This window comes from Corythoichthys intestinalis, chromosome 17, assembly GCF_030265065.1.
Source record: "Corythoichthys intestinalis isolate RoL2023-P3 chromosome 17, ASM3026506v1, whole genome shotgun sequence".
In the NCBI taxonomy this organism is placed as follows: domain Eukaryota; kingdom Metazoa; phylum Chordata; class Actinopteri; order Syngnathiformes; family Syngnathidae; genus Corythoichthys; species Corythoichthys intestinalis.
Genome location: NC_080411.1, coordinates 28428952 through 28451270, shown reverse-complemented (window position 1 = coordinate 28451270; position 22319 = coordinate 28428952). Strand labels below are relative to the sequence as shown.

The 22319-nt window shown below is 38.2% G+C and overlaps 1 protein-coding gene across 1 annotated transcript; it reads left to right on the top strand.

Annotated features, from left to right (window-relative positions):
* Positions 1-1248: 1248 nt before the first annotated feature.
* amacr (alpha-methylacyl-CoA racemase) lies at positions 1249-21099 on the top strand. Its single transcript, XM_057818068.1, has 6 exons — positions 1249-1394; positions 4146-4402; positions 4587-4730; positions 9799-9959; positions 18401-18587; positions 18963-21099. Exons 2-6 carry the CDS (start codon positions 4156-4158, stop codon positions 19370-19372), a joined length of 1149 nt encoding a protein of 382 aa, XP_057674051.1. The 5' UTR covers positions 1249-1394; positions 4146-4155; the 3' UTR covers positions 19373-21099.
* Positions 21100-22319: the final 1220 nt, after the last annotated feature.

The window sequence follows — 22319 nt, the reverse complement described above, 5'->3', positions numbered from 1 at the left end:
CGCCATTGTTGATGTCAATAATTACTTACATAATGCTCATGGGTGCTGAAGCCTATAAAATCAGTCGCACCCAAGCGCCAGCAGAGGGCAGCAAAACTCCACAAAATCTGTCTGAACGGGGCATCTACGTTAATTGCGTCAAATATTTTAACGTGATTAATTTAAAAAATTAATTAACGCCCGTTAATCCGATAATTTTGACAGCCCTATTATATATATATATATATATGTGTGTGTGTATATATATGTATATATATATGTACATATATGTATATATATCTATCTATCTATCTATCTATCTATCTATCTATCTATCTATCTATCTATCTATCTATCTATCTATCTATCTATCTATCTATCTATCTATCTATCTATCTATCTATCTATCTATCTATCTATCTATCTATCTATCTATCTATCTATCTATCTATCTATCTATCTATCTATCCATCTATATAAGTCTCATTTGAATATTTCATATGACATAGTTAGAGTCCCAATTAAGTTCATAGGTCATAACAACAAGCTTTCTTTGCAAGCAAATTCATTTATTTAATTCATGTATTGGTCTTTGGGTGTTAATCCTCTCAACACACAAATTCCTCTATTTCCATGTTTTTGACTCGCCAAAGAAACGATTACATGAGTAATTACGGAAAATGCATAATAACACATCAGGTTTACAGCATATTAAAAATTATTATTTATAATGGGAGTCAATGAGCCAGAACATGGCATTATTACAAGAATTTAGTGCGAATCTCCCCAACCTGTTTGCAATAAGTTAGAACTTGCTGCATGGTGCCATTTTGATCTTTACATGTTTTTTACTATCCTAGGGAAATATTAGCTCCCTAGTGTAAGTTTTCCAATGCTTTGTCTTTGATGATACACAGGAAAGAAAAACAAAAAAAGCCAGAAAATGGACAAATAACTCTGACGGGTTTCTTAATAAAGCAGTCACAACTCACATGTCTGAAAGGGAAAGGGGAAAATCTGAAAAGGAAACGCAACTGTCACCGCAGTCTAAGACTCTAATTCCCAGAAGGCTTTGAGGCAGAAAATGGCAATGTGCAATGGTTATGTGTTTATTTTATTTGCAGCGTAGGCCGTTGTTGCACAGCGAGGGGGAGACTGTCATTCAGTTTGTTTATTTATTAAACTTTCACAATTAATCACCAAATATGAAAGTTTATTGTTGGTTTGGACAACAATACAATAACTTTCGCGTGTATGTTTTGAGACCTGATTTGATCATGTGACTGACTGCTCGGTCAATGATGATGTGATTTCAAGTCACGTGATCCATACCAACTGCGTGCGCATCTCAATAGGCAGCCACACATTCTGCTACTGCTCTTGACAGCTAAGATCACCTGGCAAAAAAAGTAGAGGTGAGCTTAACTAAACACTTCACTTTTATTTTTCATATAATAAAAGCCACGAAATGTCGGATAAGCGATAGAGTTGTTTGTCGACTTAGTTGAATGTCGGTTAAAGTTGCCTGTTGTAGATAAACTTAGCGCGTTACAATGGACTTTGTTCTACTTTTTTGCATATGTTTCCAACTACTAACTTTGTTGCAATAGTCTACTTATTTACTCGGGGGGTGCATGGTGAAACAAGCTACAGTACTGTAGCTTTGTTTTTAGTTGTGGTGCGTTCAAGGTAACCCGGACACCTTCTCTTTCAGAGGATATAGTGGTAATTCGAGTTACAAGGAAAAGTTTGTTTACTTTCTACCCTTTCTAAAACTTGAGTAATCAGCTGTCGAATTTAGGTAAGTCTGATAACGTCAATTGTATTTAAATTTAAAATAATAATAATAAATTCCACGCCATTTAAGGTTGCACATACCTGTCAACCCGAGGCCGTTGGCGATCTTACAAATAGTGACGTATTCTCTTACAAATGGTGACTAATCTTACAACAATGTGTATAGAGTGCAATGTAAAACAAAAATAAAACTCAATTTTTTAAAATAATATGAATTTATTGGTAATATTGTAACATGTAACCTGGTGCAATCAAAGAACAATCAATATTTTCAGCTTCATCATGATTACTAAAATTTGACTTTTGTTATAACTTAGTGTATGTAGCACTTTTGGAAATTTCTATCAAGTCTTTTGATGGCTGCACTTCAGCTCGCAATTCAGTTTGACTTGAAGGTAGTTCGTTAGTGTGTCCAATTATAAATTAAAAAGGTCAATTGATAAAATTAGTTGAGTCAGGGAACATTTCTTTTGCTAATCCTGAGAAGTGATCAGCAATAGTTGCAGGCAAATTTTGTTCAGCAGCAAATTGGCTGAATAAAATCTCCGCTTTCGTCACTTTTCATTCTGCAGACTTCCTCTTTATGACCAGTGTTAATCTTTCTTTTAATAAGTAATTAATTACAGTTATAAATTACTTCTCCCCAAAAGTGATTGACTTAGTAACTCAGTTACCTGAATGTAAGAGCAATTAGTTACTTGGCAAAGTCACTGGTGTTACTTTTCATGTTTTTTTTTTTCTTTCATTTTTTCAAAAAAAAAACAAAAAAAAAACACGGTAACCTTTGCTATGTTTGGAAGTCATTTAATGTTGAGAATCAATTGTTAAAGTTGTTCAAATTGATCCCGTTTTTGCATTCGTTCCCTTCTGTCTACTTTTGACATGTGAAAGTTTTAAAACTGTTTCATCATTTAAAGATAGATTCAAGTCAAGATTTTGCCGATTTAGGAGTATTTTAGATAAAAAGTTACTTGGGTTAGCTAGGAAGGTTAACTACAACAGAGCCTTTCTGAGAAGTCTACTGCTTTAAAATGGCGGCTGTTTACTAACGCCGCCGAGTCTGTCATTTCGCATGTAGTTCTATATGCATGTCATATCTTGGCGTAGATTGTAGGCTGTCGGCTTCAGTCAGGAAATATTGGAGCCACCTAGCATAAGATTGCGTTTGCTACAGTGTCACAACAAACACTCTTCACTCTCCATGTCTCTGACTTTTCTCGCGTCATTCAACCAGCGTCGTAACGCACATTGTCTCGTTGCCGAAACCGTGGCAAAAAAACGAGAAAAAAAAAACGTAATGCACGAAAAACGTAAAGATTTTGAACTAGTGCTGCAATGATTAATCGATTAACTCCAATATTCGATTAGAAAAAAAGATTTGAATTAAACTTTGCTCCTTCGACGATTCGTTTAATTAAAGTGGTGTTGTAATGGTTTGTTTTGAAAGTGTTTGCATTTGTTTTATTGATTTGGGTGGATACACCACACTCTAGTCTGCCTCATTTCACATGGCCGAATCCAGATGCTCCCTATTAAGAACAACATAACCTACAGTAAGTTTTTGTTTGAACTAATGTTTTTTCGTAATGTAGTTTACAGGTATATTTAGCCGTTTTTTTGTGGGAATATGTGTCTGAACCATTTGTTAAGAGCATTGTAAAAAATAATAATAATAATAACGTTGGCATTTTATAGCATTTGAGCTAGCTGACTTTTGCTATGTAAGTTCGCCAATTGCTCTTAGATCCTTATTTATTTTTTATACCGTTTGAGACTCTGCACAGGTATTTTAATTTTTTTATGTTCCTTATCCGATTACTCGATTATTTGAACTAACTAGTTCATCGATTAATCAACTACTAAAATAATCGATAGCTGCAGCCCTATTTTGAATGTACGGCGTACACATTTAAAAATCAGTGCTCACTTGTACAAATTACGCCGAAACCGTACAACTTGACAGGTATGGGTGCACATAATTGCTACTATATGTATATTGGAAGAACAAATAATTATTTTTTTATTACAAGATCATTTTAATTGGTATTAATTTGTGAAGGGGTCCTTAGAAATAAAAAATATTCCCCTCCACCCTCAAAATTTGAGAACCCTGAGTAATGGGGGTTCAAACTTGAGGCTAATACCAAATGCACTTGCAACTATGGAACGTTTGGACCATTAATAATTTTCTTACAGAACCTATTAGGCATCATGGTGCAGTGCATCTTGTCAACTGGCTAGCAATAACATCGCTGCATCACAAGATTACATTGAGACTCCCCAGTTAATTTTTTTTTTTTTTTTGCTTTTACAGACCACTCAGAATTATCATTAAAAGTTTAACAGAATAATGCATTTTTATTTTTTAGTGTTTTCATTATGGCATTGAACGGCATACGAGTGGTGGAACTGGCGGGCTTGGCGCCGGCGCCATTTTGCGGGATGATCCTGGCTGACTTTGGCGCAAAGGTGATCCGTGTAGACCGCACCAAGGCCGGAGTCTCTATGGACACGCAGGCCCGTGGCAAACGCTCAGTGGCAATCAACCTAAAGACTTCTGAGGGCGTCGCCGTACTTCGGAACCTCTGCGTCCAGTCGGATGTTGTCCTGGAGCCCTACCGCAAAGGTGTGGCCTAGGAAATATATACTAATGACGTGGAGTAACGCCTTGCTCAGATAGGTGTCACAAAGCACTTTACATTTGTTTTTACATTCACACACACATTCATTGGCACAACTAATTGTGACAATTTAGTGATGAAAGACTGTGATTGAAGTAAAAGTAAAAAACAACTTTCTTGGTCTCTCAGGTGTGATGGAAAAATTCGGTCTTGGTCCTGAGGAGCTGTTAAAGGAAAATCCTGGTCTAGTGTACGCACGCCTGACAGGATACGGACAAAGCGGAATGTACTCCACGGCAGCCGGACATGACATCAACTACCTGGCTATGTCAGGTATAAACATAAGTCAGGCATGAAAATCACTCACCTTTCGGCGAAATTCGCCGTTTTTAAGTCAAAAGGGGTGACCTACGTGAATTGTGTAGATCCGAGGAGGAAAATTTAGCGAACATACTTCCGGTGAAAATTTCAAAATAAAAGGAGGTCACATTCATATAAATAATGATTTCTGGAGTTAATCCCCCATTATTCAGAATTAATACTATGATATGTAAATACTATAATACTACAGAATTCAGATTTTAAATAGCTTTAAAATGACACCCTTTTTGAAAAATACGATTGGCAATGAATATTATAATTCTTACAATACTATTTTATATCGTAGTATACTATAATAATAATGCTATATATATGTTTTTTAATTGTTTTAAATGTTAAATGTAAAAATAATGTTAGAAAGGCGAAGTCAGTGTTCTGAATCTGTTTACATTGCATTCGTTTGCACTAGTAAATGCTATCAACGTTAGACCTCATTGTTTATGTGTGATTAATTATTGATATTTACATGTTTATTTGTACTTTAATAAAGAATGTAACTGTTTTTGTGAATGAATAAGCATCAACAAAAATTTCATTGCTAAATTAGTAAAAAGTCGACTAATTCAGTGTTTCCCCTAGGATTTTTTGAAGCTGTGGTGGTGGGCTGCATCGGAGTCGGACAGCCTCACCATGTCGTGCCACAGCGAATTTTTTTTCCTTCATTTTTTCCCCCAAGAAGAACCATAACAAAGATATATTTGAAATATTTCATTAGCCAGGCTAATGTTGTACCTCTCAGCTACAGTACATGTATGTAAAATGCGTAGCTGATTACAGCTACGTTACCCGATGTACTAATGCGACTTTTTTTCTCGTGGCAATAGTACGACTTACATCTCGTAGTGACTCAGGGTTGGCAACCCAAACTGTTGAAAGAGCCATATTTGACCCCCAAAAAAACACAAAAAAAACTGATACAGTATGTCTGGAGCCACAAAAAATTAAAAGCCTTTTACAAGCCTTATAATTATCGATACTAGCTATATTAGCCTACTATAGAAATACGTAATTAGCCTTCATGATTAAATGTTTGTTATCCCTGCAGTGGATCCTATAGAGAATGACGCACCACGTGACTACTCTGTTGTACTATGCCACCACAAGTTTAACTTCATTACAATATTAATGAATTGAAAGAATGTTTGTGTCATGTTTGTCCTCCTAGAAATCCTATTAAAACAAAAAAATATATTTCCCTCCCCCATCTTTTTCCATTTAAAAAAAAAAAAAAAAAGCTCCGAAGCATCGCTAAAGAGCCGCATGCGGCCCGAGAGCCGCGGGTTGCAGACCACCGTCGTAGTCTTCCTTTTTCCTTTTATTTGACCCTCATAAGTACTACATTACCACAACAATAACAGTCCTTCTGTCAACTGACCCATTTAGAGCACTGGGGGAATTCTAATAGCCGTGTAAAGAGTTTTACTTGATTCGGTGAGAAGGTGAATAGTTTTTCCCCCGTTGTTCGTAAACTAAATTTCCACACAAAGGCACGTCGAGGTACCATTAACTTAGCAAGGAGAAGTATGAGAGTCATTTTTCGAGTGTCCCAGAGCTCGCGAAATTTGGGTGGGGGGGGGGCGCATTTATCAAAGTTTCGTCAGCCGTAATTGTCTGAAGTTGACGCGCCGGTGTTGTGCCGAAAAATAGCCACTCCACGTGAAATGTCCCCCCTGACGGGAGCGCCCACACGTCACTCGTACAAACAGCCTTTTCTTACCAATCGATGGACACAGAAACGACGTTCTTGTACCGTGAATATGTATCATTTTACTCTGCTTGAACTGATAAATCGTTTACTGTGACCAACGCTCTGAAAATAGAGCAAGGCTTTATTTTGGGCCCCGCCTCTCCGCAGTCTCTCAGCGCAAGTTAGTCAAAGTTTGCTTTCCGTCCTAGACGGCCGTCCACCGCTCACTTTCGCCGAAAAGTCCGATCCAAATTATTGTAATGCCCCGGATATGGGCAAGAAGGAGAGAAGTCTGTATTTGCTTACCCACTTTATTGTGGTAACAATAATAAAGAAAAACAATAACAAAATAACAGCGGGCTGCTACAACATGCGACCGCTATCTCTCGCTATCTCGCTCGTTCTCCCATTCTTCCTACTCGTTCCCCTTGCGTCTCTTAAGGGGGGGCCTGCATAGTTTTGAACATTAGGCTACAATACACAATGAATAGGTGTCCGCTGAACTCCTCCCACTCGGCTGCCGCTAGTTTGAAGCGGCCTTAAAAAAATTTTTTTAATTTAAATAAATAAATAAAATACATCTCATTTGCCAGGCGTGGCGGCTTTCATTTTAGTGTGGCGGTGCGCCACAATCTGTTGAATATAGGGGAATCCCTGTAATTGTTAAAAGAGTCGGCTGACTAATCGGGAGAAAATTAGTCGTTTGGGACAGCCCTACAGGAACATATCTCCTCCACATCCTTCTCACCTTTTTAACCCCTGACCCATTTTCATGCCTGATAAGTACACACAACAGTTTACATTACTGTCCACAAATTTGCACGGTTTTCTGTAGTCACATTCTTGTGTTTTGTTCAGTTTTTATACAAAACAATAAGTGCTAGTTTTGTTCATTGTACACATAAGTAAACAAGCATGAGTGTGCAATAGCACACTACAGGCTGAAGGTCTTGATGAAGAGCATGTATGCCCTCTACAGGCTAACTTTTAACGTTCTGCAACAAGTTTGCAATTAAATAATCAGCAAGATACAAATAAATTCACATATAGCTATTACTAACATGTTTCAAGACGATTGGTTCATGAATGTGGGGAAAATTAGGACTTCAAAGTTTGCCTCCACAAGAGGAAGATAAACAAAAACTACTTGAGTGGCGACTTGACAGGCCTTCAAACTGTAACAATGGTTTTGTGCTTTAGGGGCTTGCATTGATGAAAAGAATTTCCATTCATTTCAATGAAAAAAATTGGTCTCTTACAGTGCATCAGAAGTGAACAATGGTATATTGATCGGGAACCGTGTGGTTATATTCAACTTCTTTCAAGACTCTTTGCTAATACTGTATTCAGTGAGACTCCTGAGGAGAAGGACAAAGAGGCGCTGAGCAAGGATGCAATTGGACTTGTTATTTCAAACTACGTAACAAGGGTGGGTTTACTATAGTTGCAGTCGTATCAACACGTGTCTCATTTGTTTTTTTCTTGCTCTGAGGTTGTAGCTTATCTGCAAGGCTTTGGGTTCTAAAATCGGAGTGTGAGACAAAGGTTGAGTTTAGAGAGATTGCTTAAGATGCAAGCTGGTGACTGAAGGTGGGAGACGTTGTGTAAATTAAATTATATTTTGAGGGATTATAATGAGCTACTTTTATTATAGAAAACAGAGGGATGTCCCGATCGCAACTTTTTGCACCTGAATAGTCACCTTAAGAATCTTCCGAAACAGAGTCCCGATCCGATTGTTTGAACAAAGGTTCCAAAGATGTTACTGCCCCACCATACACCTTACTAACGTGAATTCATAGACTTCCTAATGATTTTGACGAGGCGTGGGGCCAATTAGTAGTGGGCCTGCATTGTTGGCGTGGCCGTCAAAGCTGACCGAGTGGAATCACAGACACAGAGATATTTTCGTTGAAAATTCTTGTGAATAAATGCTTAAATACCGGAGTTCTTTATAGATATGGATGCAAAACCGTCTCAATTCTTGGTTAGAAGCACAAAAACAAAACAAAAAACAAAACGTGCAGTTAGCATTTATTTTGCGTAAATATGTCGAAATACGTTGCTGGTCTGTTAGTGAATGTCGCGGCTGCCTTATGTAAACAGAGCTTTTCCGGTGAAAATTCGTGTGTATCAATGCTTAAATCCCTGAATTCTTAAATATATATGGACTAAAACAATTTCGATTCTTGGTTAAGAGCATAAAAAAAAAACGTGGAGTTGGCATTCATTTTACGTAAATATGTCGAAGTACGATGCTGGTCTGTTAGACAATGTGGCGGCAGCCTTACAACAAAGAGCTTTTTACGTTGAAAATTCTTGTGAAAAACGGAAAATATAATAATTACCTTGAATCCTCGAACAAATCACTCCTGAGACAATCCTTCCTGTTTGTACCCGGTAGAGCTTTCGTACTTTTTCAACCTAAATCCGGTGTTTGATCGCTGCATGTGTCGCTGCGACAGACTGCGAACAACTGAAAAGGATTGTGGGATGGCTCCCTACCTGAAGGCGTGGCGCAGTGAAGGTGGAATCTGACACGTCAATATCATTATGAAGTCTATGTGTGAATTATTTTAAAACAAGATTAATGTAGAGAAATGTTTGTCTTTATTAAATTCTTCATTGAGGGAGTCCACTCAAATCCACTCACGCTTTGACGCTTATGCTGCTAAGAACAGCCTCTCACTTACACAATGAGTTGCCACAGCACACTACAGCTAGTGTGTAACAAGCTGGACGTTGATCGTTGAGCCCCAAAGATTCTCTGGCAATATCAAAGCTACAAACCTGTCAATCATTGTTAACTCTAAGTATCAAACGCAAGCCAGCCAAATGCAGTTTGGCCATTACGTTGATCGCAACGCTAGTGTGGGTAGCTCGCAGCATTGTTGTTTTTTTTTTTTTTAAATATAAATAGTTAATTTTGTTGTGTGAGCAACATATGAGGTTATGTTACCCATACAACATAATTAACTATGTGCGTTAAAAAATTTTTTTTTTTAAATCCCTCCATGACATTTCACTTATCGTGAAAACACTGCATGGTGACACTTCGCTGTCGTCATTGTTGGTAAAAAGGGATTATAGTTTATTTAGATCTTCATCGAATATATTGTTTTATCATTTCGTACAGTTTTCATTGTAAGTAAAATATTTTATTGTGTTTTATTGGCAGCTACATTAGTGCCCTGAGATGTAGAAATAAGCCCTGTTTGGAGGGATTTTGGGGTTGGGGGTATTTGTGATCAGAAATCTCTTGTGTGTGACACCTTGCTTCACACAGTATTTATTTTTGCATTCCCATTGTGTGTGTTTTTTGGCTGCTCACAGGGCTTTTATCCCGTCTGGGTCGCAGCGGAGAGAAGCCATACGCGCCGCTGAATCTCTTAGCAGACTTTGCGGGCGGCGGGCTCACCTGCGCCCTTGGTATTGTGCTGGCGTTGCTGGAGCGGACAAAATCTGGGAAGGGACAGATCATCGACACTAGCATGGTGAGCAAGAGTGACTCGTAGTCCGTTTGGGGCTCCAAATTCATCTGTTGGAATGTACTATTTAAAAACTATAATTTGTGCAACACTGGGAGTAGGGCTGCACTCTCTGTGTGCAGTGGATAATTTAGCAAATGAGACTGCAGTATTTTGTCAAGGGTTTAATCTAATATCTTTAAAATAATTTTTATGTGTACCGTAATGTATATATCCAATTTCGTCTGTTACTGAGCTTGTTGCCCAATTTACTCATGCCTAAAATTGAGAGTGGGATAAGGGATGTCCTTTGCCACCATCTAGCGATGGAGAAGCTCGCTCATTTGAAGTGTTTTTAGCAAATTATTATTCAGAAAGTCATTTCTAACAGGTCCAAACCAACAGGTCTCTTTAATTTCATTTAAAAAGGCAAAGGCAGCTCTTGTGGCATCATAATTATTTCACTTCAGGAGGGGCCTGACAGCAGCTTTCTTAAAAGCAAATGAAAACTTTTTCTAACTAAAAGATTTAGAATGTCCTGGACATCCTTAACTCATTCACTTCCAACCATTTTCACTGGAGCAAGGCCCTTTGCTCCCGGCCGTTTTACTGGATTTTGACTGATTTTGCAAGGCCCACAGAAAATTCTGTTCTTTGCTATATAAACATGGAACCCACCAAAAGAAAGAGTAGACTCTCTTCTTTCAGCAGAAAAAAAGTAAGTTCATATCTTTTTCCATTCTTTAGAAATCAGCATTAGAAAATAGCTTAGTTTGAGCATTTTTCCAATTTCTGATGAAAAAAACTGAGAAATTGAGCTTTTTGTGAACGCATACATTTCAAACATAACTTGGACTTTAACACAGCTATTTTTTGCTTTAGTTACATCCCAAACATCTGAATAATGTTTTCCTTTTACAAAAAAACAGAAACAAGACGAATAGAGATTTTGATAGCAAAGTAACAATTTATTTAGACATAACTAACTGAAAGAAGAAGTTGTGTTGCCCGCGAAAGCGGGTTAAACTTTTCCCTCATCGCCGCCTGTTTAAAAAAGATGAATTTTTTTGAGTCTCTGCGGGCTCTGCTCGCGAGCAGCACGGACTGTACGGCATCTAGTGGTCCCGGTTGTTCTGCTCGGTCGTCCGCTGCCTGTCATCCATTCGGTCGTCTTCAGCCCTCTCCCCAGCTTTGCGGCTTGGCCATTGGTTGCCGTTGAATAGGGTTGCGGGTCTTACCAAATGCGCTACTGTTTTATTGCTTTAAAATGGGTTTTGAGCTTTGTGCATTCTATCTGAGATCCATGGGAACCTATAGATGCCGATTGTGAAAAAAAAAAAACGCAAAAGACGTATAAATACGTTTTTGGGACACTGAAGCAATTAAAAATAGAACGTATTTATACGTTTTAGGGAGCAAATGAGTTAATCAGAAAGTCACCAACCTATTTCAAAAATAGTGATGGATTGGATGGTAGTTCACTTCAAACGGCAAAACAACCTTGTGCAACATCTAAGCTTTAATCTGGACAAAAATAAAAGTGCAGCTGCATGAAAACTATTGATTTGTGATGGACTAAAAGCTACTTTGTCTTACTTTTGTTTTCGTGCAAAAGTGAGCTCCAAATTGTAAGAATTTGCAGTTCATCCTGGCTAACGTTAAAATGGGGTTGTTGGGTAAAATTATTGTTTGTTATTTGAGATTGTTTGGATTTATTTACAAATGTGTAAATTAAGGGCTGTCAAAATTATCGCGTTAACGGGCGTTAATTATTTTTTAAAATTATTCACGTTAAAATATTTGACTCAATTAACGCACGTGCCCCGCTCAAACAGATTAAAATTGCAGCAGTGTAATGTCCGCTTCTTACTTGTTTTTTGGTGTTTGGCGCCCTCTGCTGGCGATAGGGTCCAAATGATTTTATGGGTTTAAGCGCAATGAGTGAGCATGGTGTAATTATTGACATCAACAATGGCGAGCTACTAGTTTATTTTTTGATTGAAAATTTTACAAATTTTAATAAAATGAAAACATTAAGAGCGGTTTTAATATAAAATTTGTATAACTTGTACTAACATTTATCTTTTAAGAACTACAAGTCTTTCTATCCATGGATCGCTTTAAGAGAATGTTAATAATGTTAATGCCATCTTGTTGATTTATTGTTATAATAAACAAATACAGTACTTATGTACCGTATGTTGAATGTATATATCCGTCTTGTGTCTTATCTTTCCATTCCAACTATAGTTTACAGAAAAATATGGCATATTTTATAGATGGTTTGAATTGCGATTAATTGCGATTAATTAATTTTCAAGCTGTAATTAACTCGATCAAAAATTTTAATCGTTTGACAGCCCTAGTGTAAATCAATTTTTCTATATATACCTTTTGCAATGAGCACATCCACAGTTTCATTTTCAAAGGCCACAGTATTGCAAATGACTTAATCATTATCCTAAATGTGCAACCTGTTCACTAGTCATGTTCAAAGGCAAATGCATGTGTGTGTGGTTAACACAAAGTTGAACTAGGCTGTGGACTTTACATGTGATAAAAAATGAAACAATGGTCATTCAGAAAGCTTGCTAAAAATTGTTCAGTTTCCTGAAAACTTATTTTTTTCAGCCTAGTGTCAGTTTACATTTCATTGGTCGGTCATAGTACTACAACAGGTATCAAATTAGGGGGTGAATACCTGCGACAGTGCGTAGCAAATAATTGTGCTTTATTTTTGCCTGTATGGTGGCATTTTAGATCATGTGAATAGTCGGGCCCTAAAACTGATTCACCATTCACAGAAATGCAAGCACATTCGAGTCGTTTCCCAACAGCACACTTTCAAATGTCACAAATGGAATATTTACCTCGACACACCACATAAGCCTTTCGAGAGGGCATTGTTTTTCTACAGGGCACTGGTTGAAATTATTTGGTTTTGTATTACATTTCTTTTTTTTTTTTTTTTTGTTAGTGAGACAGGTTAGTCATATAGTGTAATGTTGTTTTTCTATGGCATGCCAATTTTACTCCCTGAAAGGAAAGCAGCAAAGTGTTTGTTGAAAGAAAAAAAATAGTTCTGCCTGAGTGGCTACCTTTGTCATTGCACCTAGTAATTTAAAAGCCCTAACATCGCATTCAATTCAGCCGTTGTCACTGCACTTAAGGAGCATACATCAGCCCTGTCAAGTGTCAAACAAGTGAGTGCTCCACATCTCTTCTACTTGACTTATTTCTTTAGGAGCTTTGCCTATTTTTGCCCATCAGACTGCGATCAGTAGACTAGAGGCATTTCAACATTTTTCAATAAACAAGCCAAAAAGCGAGTGACATCACAAATTAAAATTTAATGTAGCCTTTTTCACTAAATTGATTTTTTTTTTTTAATTCTTCCCCCTTTTACAAAGGTCCTTTTAATTGAATTAATCTAATGTTGTTTGCTGTGTGGTTTCTTTTTCATCCATGACCACAAATAAATCCTATGCAGTTAACAGATAACAATGGATCCTTGCAACGGATTAAAAACAAAAACAATAGGTAATAATAAAGCTTAATGATCAACACTCAAACATCTTAATGTCAATACAGTGATCTCTTGTTTTTCGCAGTTAATGGGGACCAGAACCCGCCGCGATAAGTGAAAAACTGCGAAGTAGCGCACTCTCCACCCCCCAATTGTTTTTTTTTTTTTTTTTTTTTTTTTTTTTTTTTTTTTGTGTGTTCAATGTATTTATTCATATTTAGCATTGGAAAGGGTTACATATAAAACCACCCACTGAATTATTTTTACACAAGAATGAAGTACAAAAATGTTTGGCTTTATTAAATGCTTCATTGAGTGAGTCCACTCAAATCCGCTCACTGACACATAATGAGTTGCCACAGCAACTGTTTAACAAGTTAAACAATGATTGACGCATGCGGCACTTTGAAGTTTCTGTGTCCGGCAAGGTCAAACCTAAATATCTGTCAATCATTGTTAACTTTAATAAGCAACTCCAGTGTACTGCCTGATGAACAAAGAGCAGGGAGAGGGCGGGAGGGAGACTACGCTATCGGCTCATGACAGCTCATCTGTATTTTTCTTTTTTTATTAGAAATAAATCCTGCGATGGACTGATTGTGTGAAGTTTGAAACCTGAAGTAGCGAAACTATGATCCCAAAATCATTTGAAATTCATCCTACAAAATTTATTCATTCATTAGCTGTTTGCGAACGACTGGCAACAAAGCAGGCTTTACGGCACCAACTGTCTGTGTTCACCTTACCTTCATACACAATTACATCTGTCTAAACTTTGTCCAAAAGTGTGACTCACATGACTCAAAAATATGAATAATTTTTATTTCCTGTCTGCACTGCTTATGTTCATGAGTGTGTATGGGGGGGGGGGGGGGGGGGGGCGGGGCTTGTACGACCTGAAGTGGTTGCCATCCAATCGCCAGGCACAAAATAATATTAAAAAAAAACAAAAAAAAACAAACTTTCACATGCACATTCACAGATACACACCATCATGCACTACAGCTAAATTTTAACTCCTCCCTGATATACTCTGTCAATGGCGAACTGCAAGCAACACGTCACTTCTGCTCATTAATATCGATGACATTAGCAACTGTTGCTAAGTGGGGGACAAACGGGAGCTTGTTCCCAATAGTGAATGAATGGAAATCGTGTACGGAGGAGATGTTTACAGAGCTAAACCTACCAATTCTCTCCGAAAATGATGTGCCTGGTGCCAAATTCACTGGCAAAGATGTGGAAGAACATAAAAATATTCAGTTAAAGAGATGGCTTGAGTGTTGAGGGCTGAAAAAGACGAAATAAACGAGCCGACCCAAGCAAAGGCTTAGCTTTTTTTATCGGCACCTTTTTCTTATGCGACTGACAATGACATTCTCTTGATTCAACAAGCTATCCTTTACCGCCAGCCGTGTCTTTCTTATATATTGTATCCTCTGGTTGTCCTACGTCTCCTACCGTTCTTGGGGCTAATTTATATTGTTAGTTTTGTGGAGCGATCGCAAATGCTACTCAGTCACAGCCAATGAACAGTTTTAATTTTTTCATTGATCTTAATTCTATAATTTATTTACACTTCCCCCTTACTAAAGTTTTTTTTGTTTTTTTTTTTTTACAACAGTAAAGGTAACTGGCAGTCCGATACCGTTTTAATTCTTTTCAGGTCATTCATTGTCAGACAGAAGAAGCGCGGCACAACGTCACGCTAAAAAATAAGTTAAGACCATGCCAACCCAACAAAACTTTTACTGCATATGAAATGTGAATGGATTCACCAGCTGCCGTTAAAAGTCCGCGCAAGTTGATTCATTCTTCAGATTTTTTCCTCCGAGTTTTTGGTTTCGGGAAACGTATGAAGAAAACATCCTTCATAAGTCGTAATATCTAGAGTCATTTCTACAAGTTCCAAAAAAGCAATGTGTGATCGGCATTTTCGTTTTTGAAAGATTACCGGAGAAAAGTAGCAGAATTAACATGGTTTCTATGCGAGGGCGGGTCGATAATGTCCCACTTCTGCTTTACTTCCGCTTTACGAAGCGACGTCACGGTCTAAAAATAGCATGTGTGCGGTACGCCATTCAGCAATACTTCCTGGACATCAGTAGTTCTTTAATATTATCCAGGTCTTTGGTGGTATCTTGTTGCATTTTAGGCCATAACACAATTAGCACACATTCAGAATGTAAATACTAAAATATTTGCAGTAATAACGCTTTTATTCTTTCGGCTTTTCCCTTCAGGGGTTGTGACACTGTATTTTAACAACAAAATCCGTTGCAGCACTTCTGCATTCGGCAACTTTCATATTATTTGTAATTTTGCCTCATTTTTGGTCACTTAGGTGGTATCCATTCTACACCTCATGTTAACACAGGCTGTACAGATTGTTAGAATTTTGTCCTCAAATGATCAACGAAGTGATAAGAACAAACATCTTTTGGTTGGATCTTTTAAGTTTAAAGAAGCGAGCCACATCCTTAATTTGTTGTCTGCTGTTAGTTTCGATTTAAGGCGTATGGCGGGGTACGCCCACACTGGCGCTCTGTAGCTGGTCGGTGATCAAAATATTCCACTTCCAACCATATACTGTATATAGGCGCTTCCAGGAGTTCACACAACCACGCGCAGCACATAACGTCCGGGAGCCTCAACTGTGTCGTGCTGAATCCACTTTTGGAGATTTCGTGGGTTCTTCTGGTTTGATTTTTCAGTTTAACTTTGTTTACACTCTGCTTACTTCAGCCGCACTCCATGTTGTTCTGTCTAAACCGGACGTCCGTGGCAGAAAATGTCAAAGGTGGCGCCGCCCATGTTTCACTCAGGAAACTTCTCTGTAAAACATTGTGAAAAGAATAAAGATCAGATAATACAAGAAAAAAAAAAAAAAAAAAACGATTTTTTTTTTTTTTTTTTGCCTCAATGCCCAGCCCTAGTATAAAAGTACAGTTTAAGGGGGAAATAAAAAGTTGTGTCAATTATTACAAGACAACTAGCTCTAATGGCAGGCAATTGTTTCATTACTTATGATGGCTTAAGATTTGGGAGACACATATACAGTGGGGATAACAAGTATTTGATACACTGACGATTTTGCTGGTTTTCCCACTTGCAAGCCATGTAGATGTCTGTAATTTGTATCATAAGTTCTCTTCAACTGTGAGGGACGGAATCTAATACAAAAATCCAGAAAATCACATTGTATAATTTTTAAATAATAAATTTGTATTTAACTGCATGAAATAAGTATTTGATACATTACCAACTAGTAAATATTTCGGCTCTTAGTTCTTTTTTAAGAACCCCTCCTTTTCTCCACTCATTACCGGAAGTAACTGCACCTGTTTGAACTTGTTACCTGTATAAAATACACCTGTTCACATGCTCAAACAAACAAACTCCAACCTCTCCACATTGGCCAAGACCAAAGAGCTGTGTAAGGACATCAGGGATAAAATAATAGACCTGCACAAGGCTGGGATGGGCTACAGGAAAATAAGCAAGCAGCTTGGTGAGAAGGTAACAACTGTTGGAGGGATTATTAGAAAATGGAAGAAGCCCAAGTTGACGGTCAATCCGCCTCGTTTTGGGGCTCCATGCAAGATCTCACCTCGTGGGGCATCACTGATCATGAGGAAGGTGAGGGATCAGCCCAGAACTACACGGCAGGACCTGGTCAATGACCTGAAGAGAGCTGGAACCACAGTCTCGAAGAAAACCATCGGAAACACATTACGCATTCATGGATTAAAATCCTACAGCGCACGCAAGGTCCCGCTGCTGAAGCCAGTGCATGTCCAGACACATCTGAAGTTTGCCACTGACCATCTGGATGATCCAGAGGAGCAATGGGAGAAGGTCATGTGGTCGGATGAGACCAAAATTGAACTTTTTGGTCTAAACTCGGCTCGTCGTGTTTGGAGGAAAAAGAAGGATGAGTATAACCCCAAGAACACCATCCCAACCGTGAAACATGGAGGAGGAAACATCATTTTTTGGGGCTGCTTCTCTGCCAAGGGTACAGGACAACTGCACCGTTTTGAGGGGAGGATGGATGGGGCAATGTATCACCAGATCTTGGCTGACAACCTCCTTCCTTCAGTGAGAGCCCTGAAGATGGGTTGTGGCTGAGTCTTCCAGCATGACAACGATCCAAAGCACACAGCCAAGGCAACTAAAGAGTGGTTCCGTAAGAAGCAGCTTAAGGTCCTGGAGTGGCCTAGCCAGTCACCAGATCTGAACCCGATAGAAAATCTATGGAGGGAGCTGAAAGTCCGTGTTGCCCAACCTGAAGGCTTTGGAGAAGATCTGCATGGAGGAGTGGGCCAAAATCCCTGCTGCAGTGTATGCAAACCTTGTCAAGGACTACAGGAAATGTTTGGTATCTGTAATAGCAAACAAAGGTTTCTGTACCAAATATTAAGTTCGATTTTTGTGATGTATGAAATACTTATTTCATCCAATTAAATGCAAATTTATTATTTAAAAATCATACAACGTGATTTTCTGTTTTTTTGTATTAGATTCCGTCCCTCACAGTTGGAGAGAACTTATGATACTAATTACAGACCTCTACATGCTTTGCAAGTGGGAAAACCAGCAAAATCGGAGGTGTATCAAATACTTCTTCTCCCCACTGTACATGAATATTCTTGTTTTTTTTTTTTAATCTTGCACCATTTACATGACTTGGATCTTCATAGAACTGAAAGTCTGAAATTACAGCACAGCTTGCTCACTGAATTTTACATCTAAATCCATATAGCCATTGCGGCAGTGCTTCAAGCCAGAAAGATGAGCATTCCACCGATGTCCCAGTCTTTAATTAACCCGACTGGAATCCCAGGAACAAAATATTTGGACTGCCCAGTGCATTGTGGAGCGAGCACGTGTCAAATTAGCCTTGAAACATAACACGTGCCTTTACAATTGCTGCATCCAGGTGGAAGGAGCTGCCTATGTGGGCTCGTTTGTGTGGAAATCTCGCAGCATCGGCTTATGGGATCGTCCACGTGGGGAGAACATGTTGGACAGTGGGGCTCCTTTCTACAACACGTACCGGACAGCCGACGACAGACACGTGGCCGTGGGCGCCATTGAGCCGCAATTCTACAAGCAACTGTTGAGAGGTTGTTTTTTTTTTTTTTATAATTCTATTAGCTGTGCTCTTACAGAAAGGCACTTAAGAGAATGACCTTCATGGGGGAACTTTTATTGTGCTGAACTTTCCTGTTCAGCTACACTTCGGCACACTACAACTAAACATTGAAAAGGTCTACAATCCAACTTTTCCAGAAAGGTTATCCTGTAATGATTTTTTTTTTTTAATTACTGTAAAATTCCACCCTTTTTTTGTTTTTTTCCAAATTTGTTTTGTGCTCAGTATCCCTCTTTAATATTTACTGCAGTAATGTATTTTACACATCTCCTTTCAAAAGCGTATTTTACCAGTTGTATTATACTATTTTTAACCATAATTTACAAAAATATTTTAATCCCTTTAGGTTTAGAATTGGATGAGAACCAGTTACCACCTCAGATGAGCTTTTCAGACTGGCCAGAACTCCGGCGGCTCTTCTCTGAACGCTTTGCTTCAAAGACACAGGCGGACTGGTCTCAGATTTTCGACGGGACGGACGCCTGCGTGACGCCTGTGTTGTCATTCGACCAAGTGAGTTCCCATCCGCACAACAACGAGAGGGCATCTTTCGTGAAGGACTCCAATGGGGAGGAAAGCCCACGGCCTGCTCCACTCCTCTCCCGGACCCCCGCAGAGGCTTGCGTTGACCCTGGTCCGCTTATCGGAGAACACACTGTGGAGATCCTGAAAGAGTATGGGTACAAATCTTCAGAAATTGAAAAGATGCTCACTGCGGGTGTTGTGGAGTGTAACACCACAAAGGCAAAACTGTAAGGGATACTTTTCTTTTATTTGGTGAAAGGAATAGTCAATACAGTTGAACTCTAACCTCATAATGAGGACCAGACATAATAATTAATAATGTCATAATGCAATGATGAAGACTGTGTGCACTGGATTTTTCATCACGTAATAAAGCAATTTAAGGCAAAATTGAATGCACCAATGTAAAAACTGCTATCATCACACCCATTCTCAGGAAACCTGGCTTTGATCCCACCAACTTCAATAATCTCCAGCTCACCTCCAATCTATCCTTAATTTCCAAAATTCTTGAAAAGTCAGTTGTTTCTCAACTCCATAAACCACCTTATCACCAATATTATTTACAAGCAGTTTCAATCAGATTTCCGCCCCCTTTGCATTACTTAAACTTACTAACGACCTCCTTGTAGCTTCTGATTCTGGTTTACTCTCAATTCTTGTTCTTTTAGACCTTACAGCTACCTTTCTCACACTCTTGTTCTTGGCCAACTTTCTCCAATTGGTTGCACCCACACACCCCACGCTTGGTTTACCGCCCTACTTGTCAGGCCGCATACAATTTGTTAAATTTGGCCCACACCAATCCAAATCGTTCCCTGTTCGGGCCACTCCTCTTTATCATCTACATTCTCCCCTTGATTCCATAAATACAACATCCACTTTCACTGCTATGTGAATAGCACCAAACTCTGCTTTCCTCAAAACCAACCTCCTCCCTTCCACCCACCTCTCTCACCCTCTGCTCATAACACAATAACTCGTAGTTATTTTCAAACTTCCTACTACTCAATAGCTCGTACTCAAAAGTCATTCTTGTAGGTATCACCATGCTTCACAGTGGGGATGGTGCGTTTTCAGTGATGTGCAGTGTTTGGTTTTAGCCAAACAAACATTTTGAAGCATGGTGGAAGCCTCATGCTGTGGGGATGTTTCTCAGTAGCTGGACCTGGAAGGCCTGTAAAGAATGTCTAACAGAAATACAGCTTGGGAGAAGATTTTTTCCAGCAAGACAATGATCCATAAATACCGTATTGGCCCGAATATAAGACGGCCCTGATTATAAGACGACCCCCTCTTTTTCAAGACTCAAGTTTGAAAAAAGACTTTTTGAACAGTAAATTAATTTTTATACAGAAAATAATTACAGTACATTTGAAACAAATGGTTATGACAATATATTTCAGAGAAAAAACATTTTATTTTGCCTCATTCAAATCTTAATATCTGAACATTTATATATGTAAACTAAACTGCAATCACATTCGTAAATGAATGGCCTCTGGTTTTTGAAGTGTAAATAAACCAATCTATTGTGATAAAACAAAATTGCAATAGCTGCATTAACCATTAAAGTGAAGTCGAACTGTAACTGTAGTCTTGAAACAAATCTGAATAAGGTAAAACATTGCAATAAAATAATGCAAACTAGTAGCTGAGATCTGTCGTGACAAAACATCGCTTCAATGATATCTGGTGCCATCTAGCGACGTGAACGGGGAGAGTAGCTGAGATCTGTCATAACAGAACGTCGCTTCGATGATATCTAGCGTCGTGAATGGGTATAATGTCTAGACTGCGAATATAAAACGACCCCCTCTTTTTCAATCTTATTTCAATGCAAAAAACACCGTCTTATATTCAGGCCAATACGGTAAATAAATAAAAAATAGCATTAACAAAGTTAAATGTTTTAGAAGTAAAATGTAACGTTTTAATAAAGGTCTATTTTAAACAAACCTAATGTGAAGTCTTTCAACTATGTTGAGTGGATTGTTGATTACCTTCCAATTTGAAGTAATAGTTACAGTAGTGCCACCAGGGGATGGCCAGGGGTGGGCACGGCCACCCCTATAAATTGGTTGGCCACCCCACTGGCCACCCCGCTTGCCAATATATCGTTAGATTGTTGTAGCACCAGTTATACATTTCATCCCAAATGAATGCATTTATTTTTTTGTTAAATGTAGGGATGTCAAATTTATCGTGTTAACGGGCAGTAATTATTTTTTAAAAATTAATCTCGTGAAAATATTTATCGCAATTAACGCATTTGCGGTACGACTCATTCACGCATTGCCGCAAACAGCCTATAATGGCGCCGTTTTACTTATATATATAGAGATATGAGGCAGAATGGAGTAGAATCAACCATTCATTGGGGCCATGCTTTTAATTGGCAAAAGCTTTGTCATCTCTCCCACAGTAACTATAAATATTGTAGGAAGCAATGTGGGGAAGAATGACAGGAGTTTATCTTTGTTTTATCACCCTGTAGTGTACCCAGCGTAGAGAAGATAAAGCATTTGCAGCCACCACACACCCATCATGGTTGCACTACTTCCCATCATGCATTTGGGCAGAACAGTTAAGTGGCTACAGTATCATTTACTGAAATCTCAACAAATACACTAGATGGCAATATTTAGTCACAATATACAAACTCACATTTATCCTTTAGGAATTACAAGTTTTTCTATCCGTGGATCCCTTTCACAGAAAGAATGTTAATAATGTTAATGCCATCTTGTGGATTTATTGTTATAATAAACAAATACAATACGAATGTACAGTATGTTGAATTTATATATCCGTCTTATCTTTCCATTCCAACAATAATTTACAGAAAAATATGGCATATTTTAGAGATGGTTTGAATTGCGATTAATTACGATTAATTTTTAAGCTGTGATTAACTCGATTAAAAATTTTAATCGTTTGACAGCCCTAGTTAAATGTACACCTTATGCCTAATATATACATAACACAATAAAACAAAATTGTTGTGGAACTCAAAATGTTGACTGGACAGTTATGGACTATGCAAATTAAATCATTAGTAACATCAAATATTACACAATACAACAAAGTATATCAGTAGCCGTGTCCTTAAGGCTTTCTGATAGTTTTCCCCTGACCTTTTTACTGCGATAAAATAATGAAAACCTGAAATTATGGC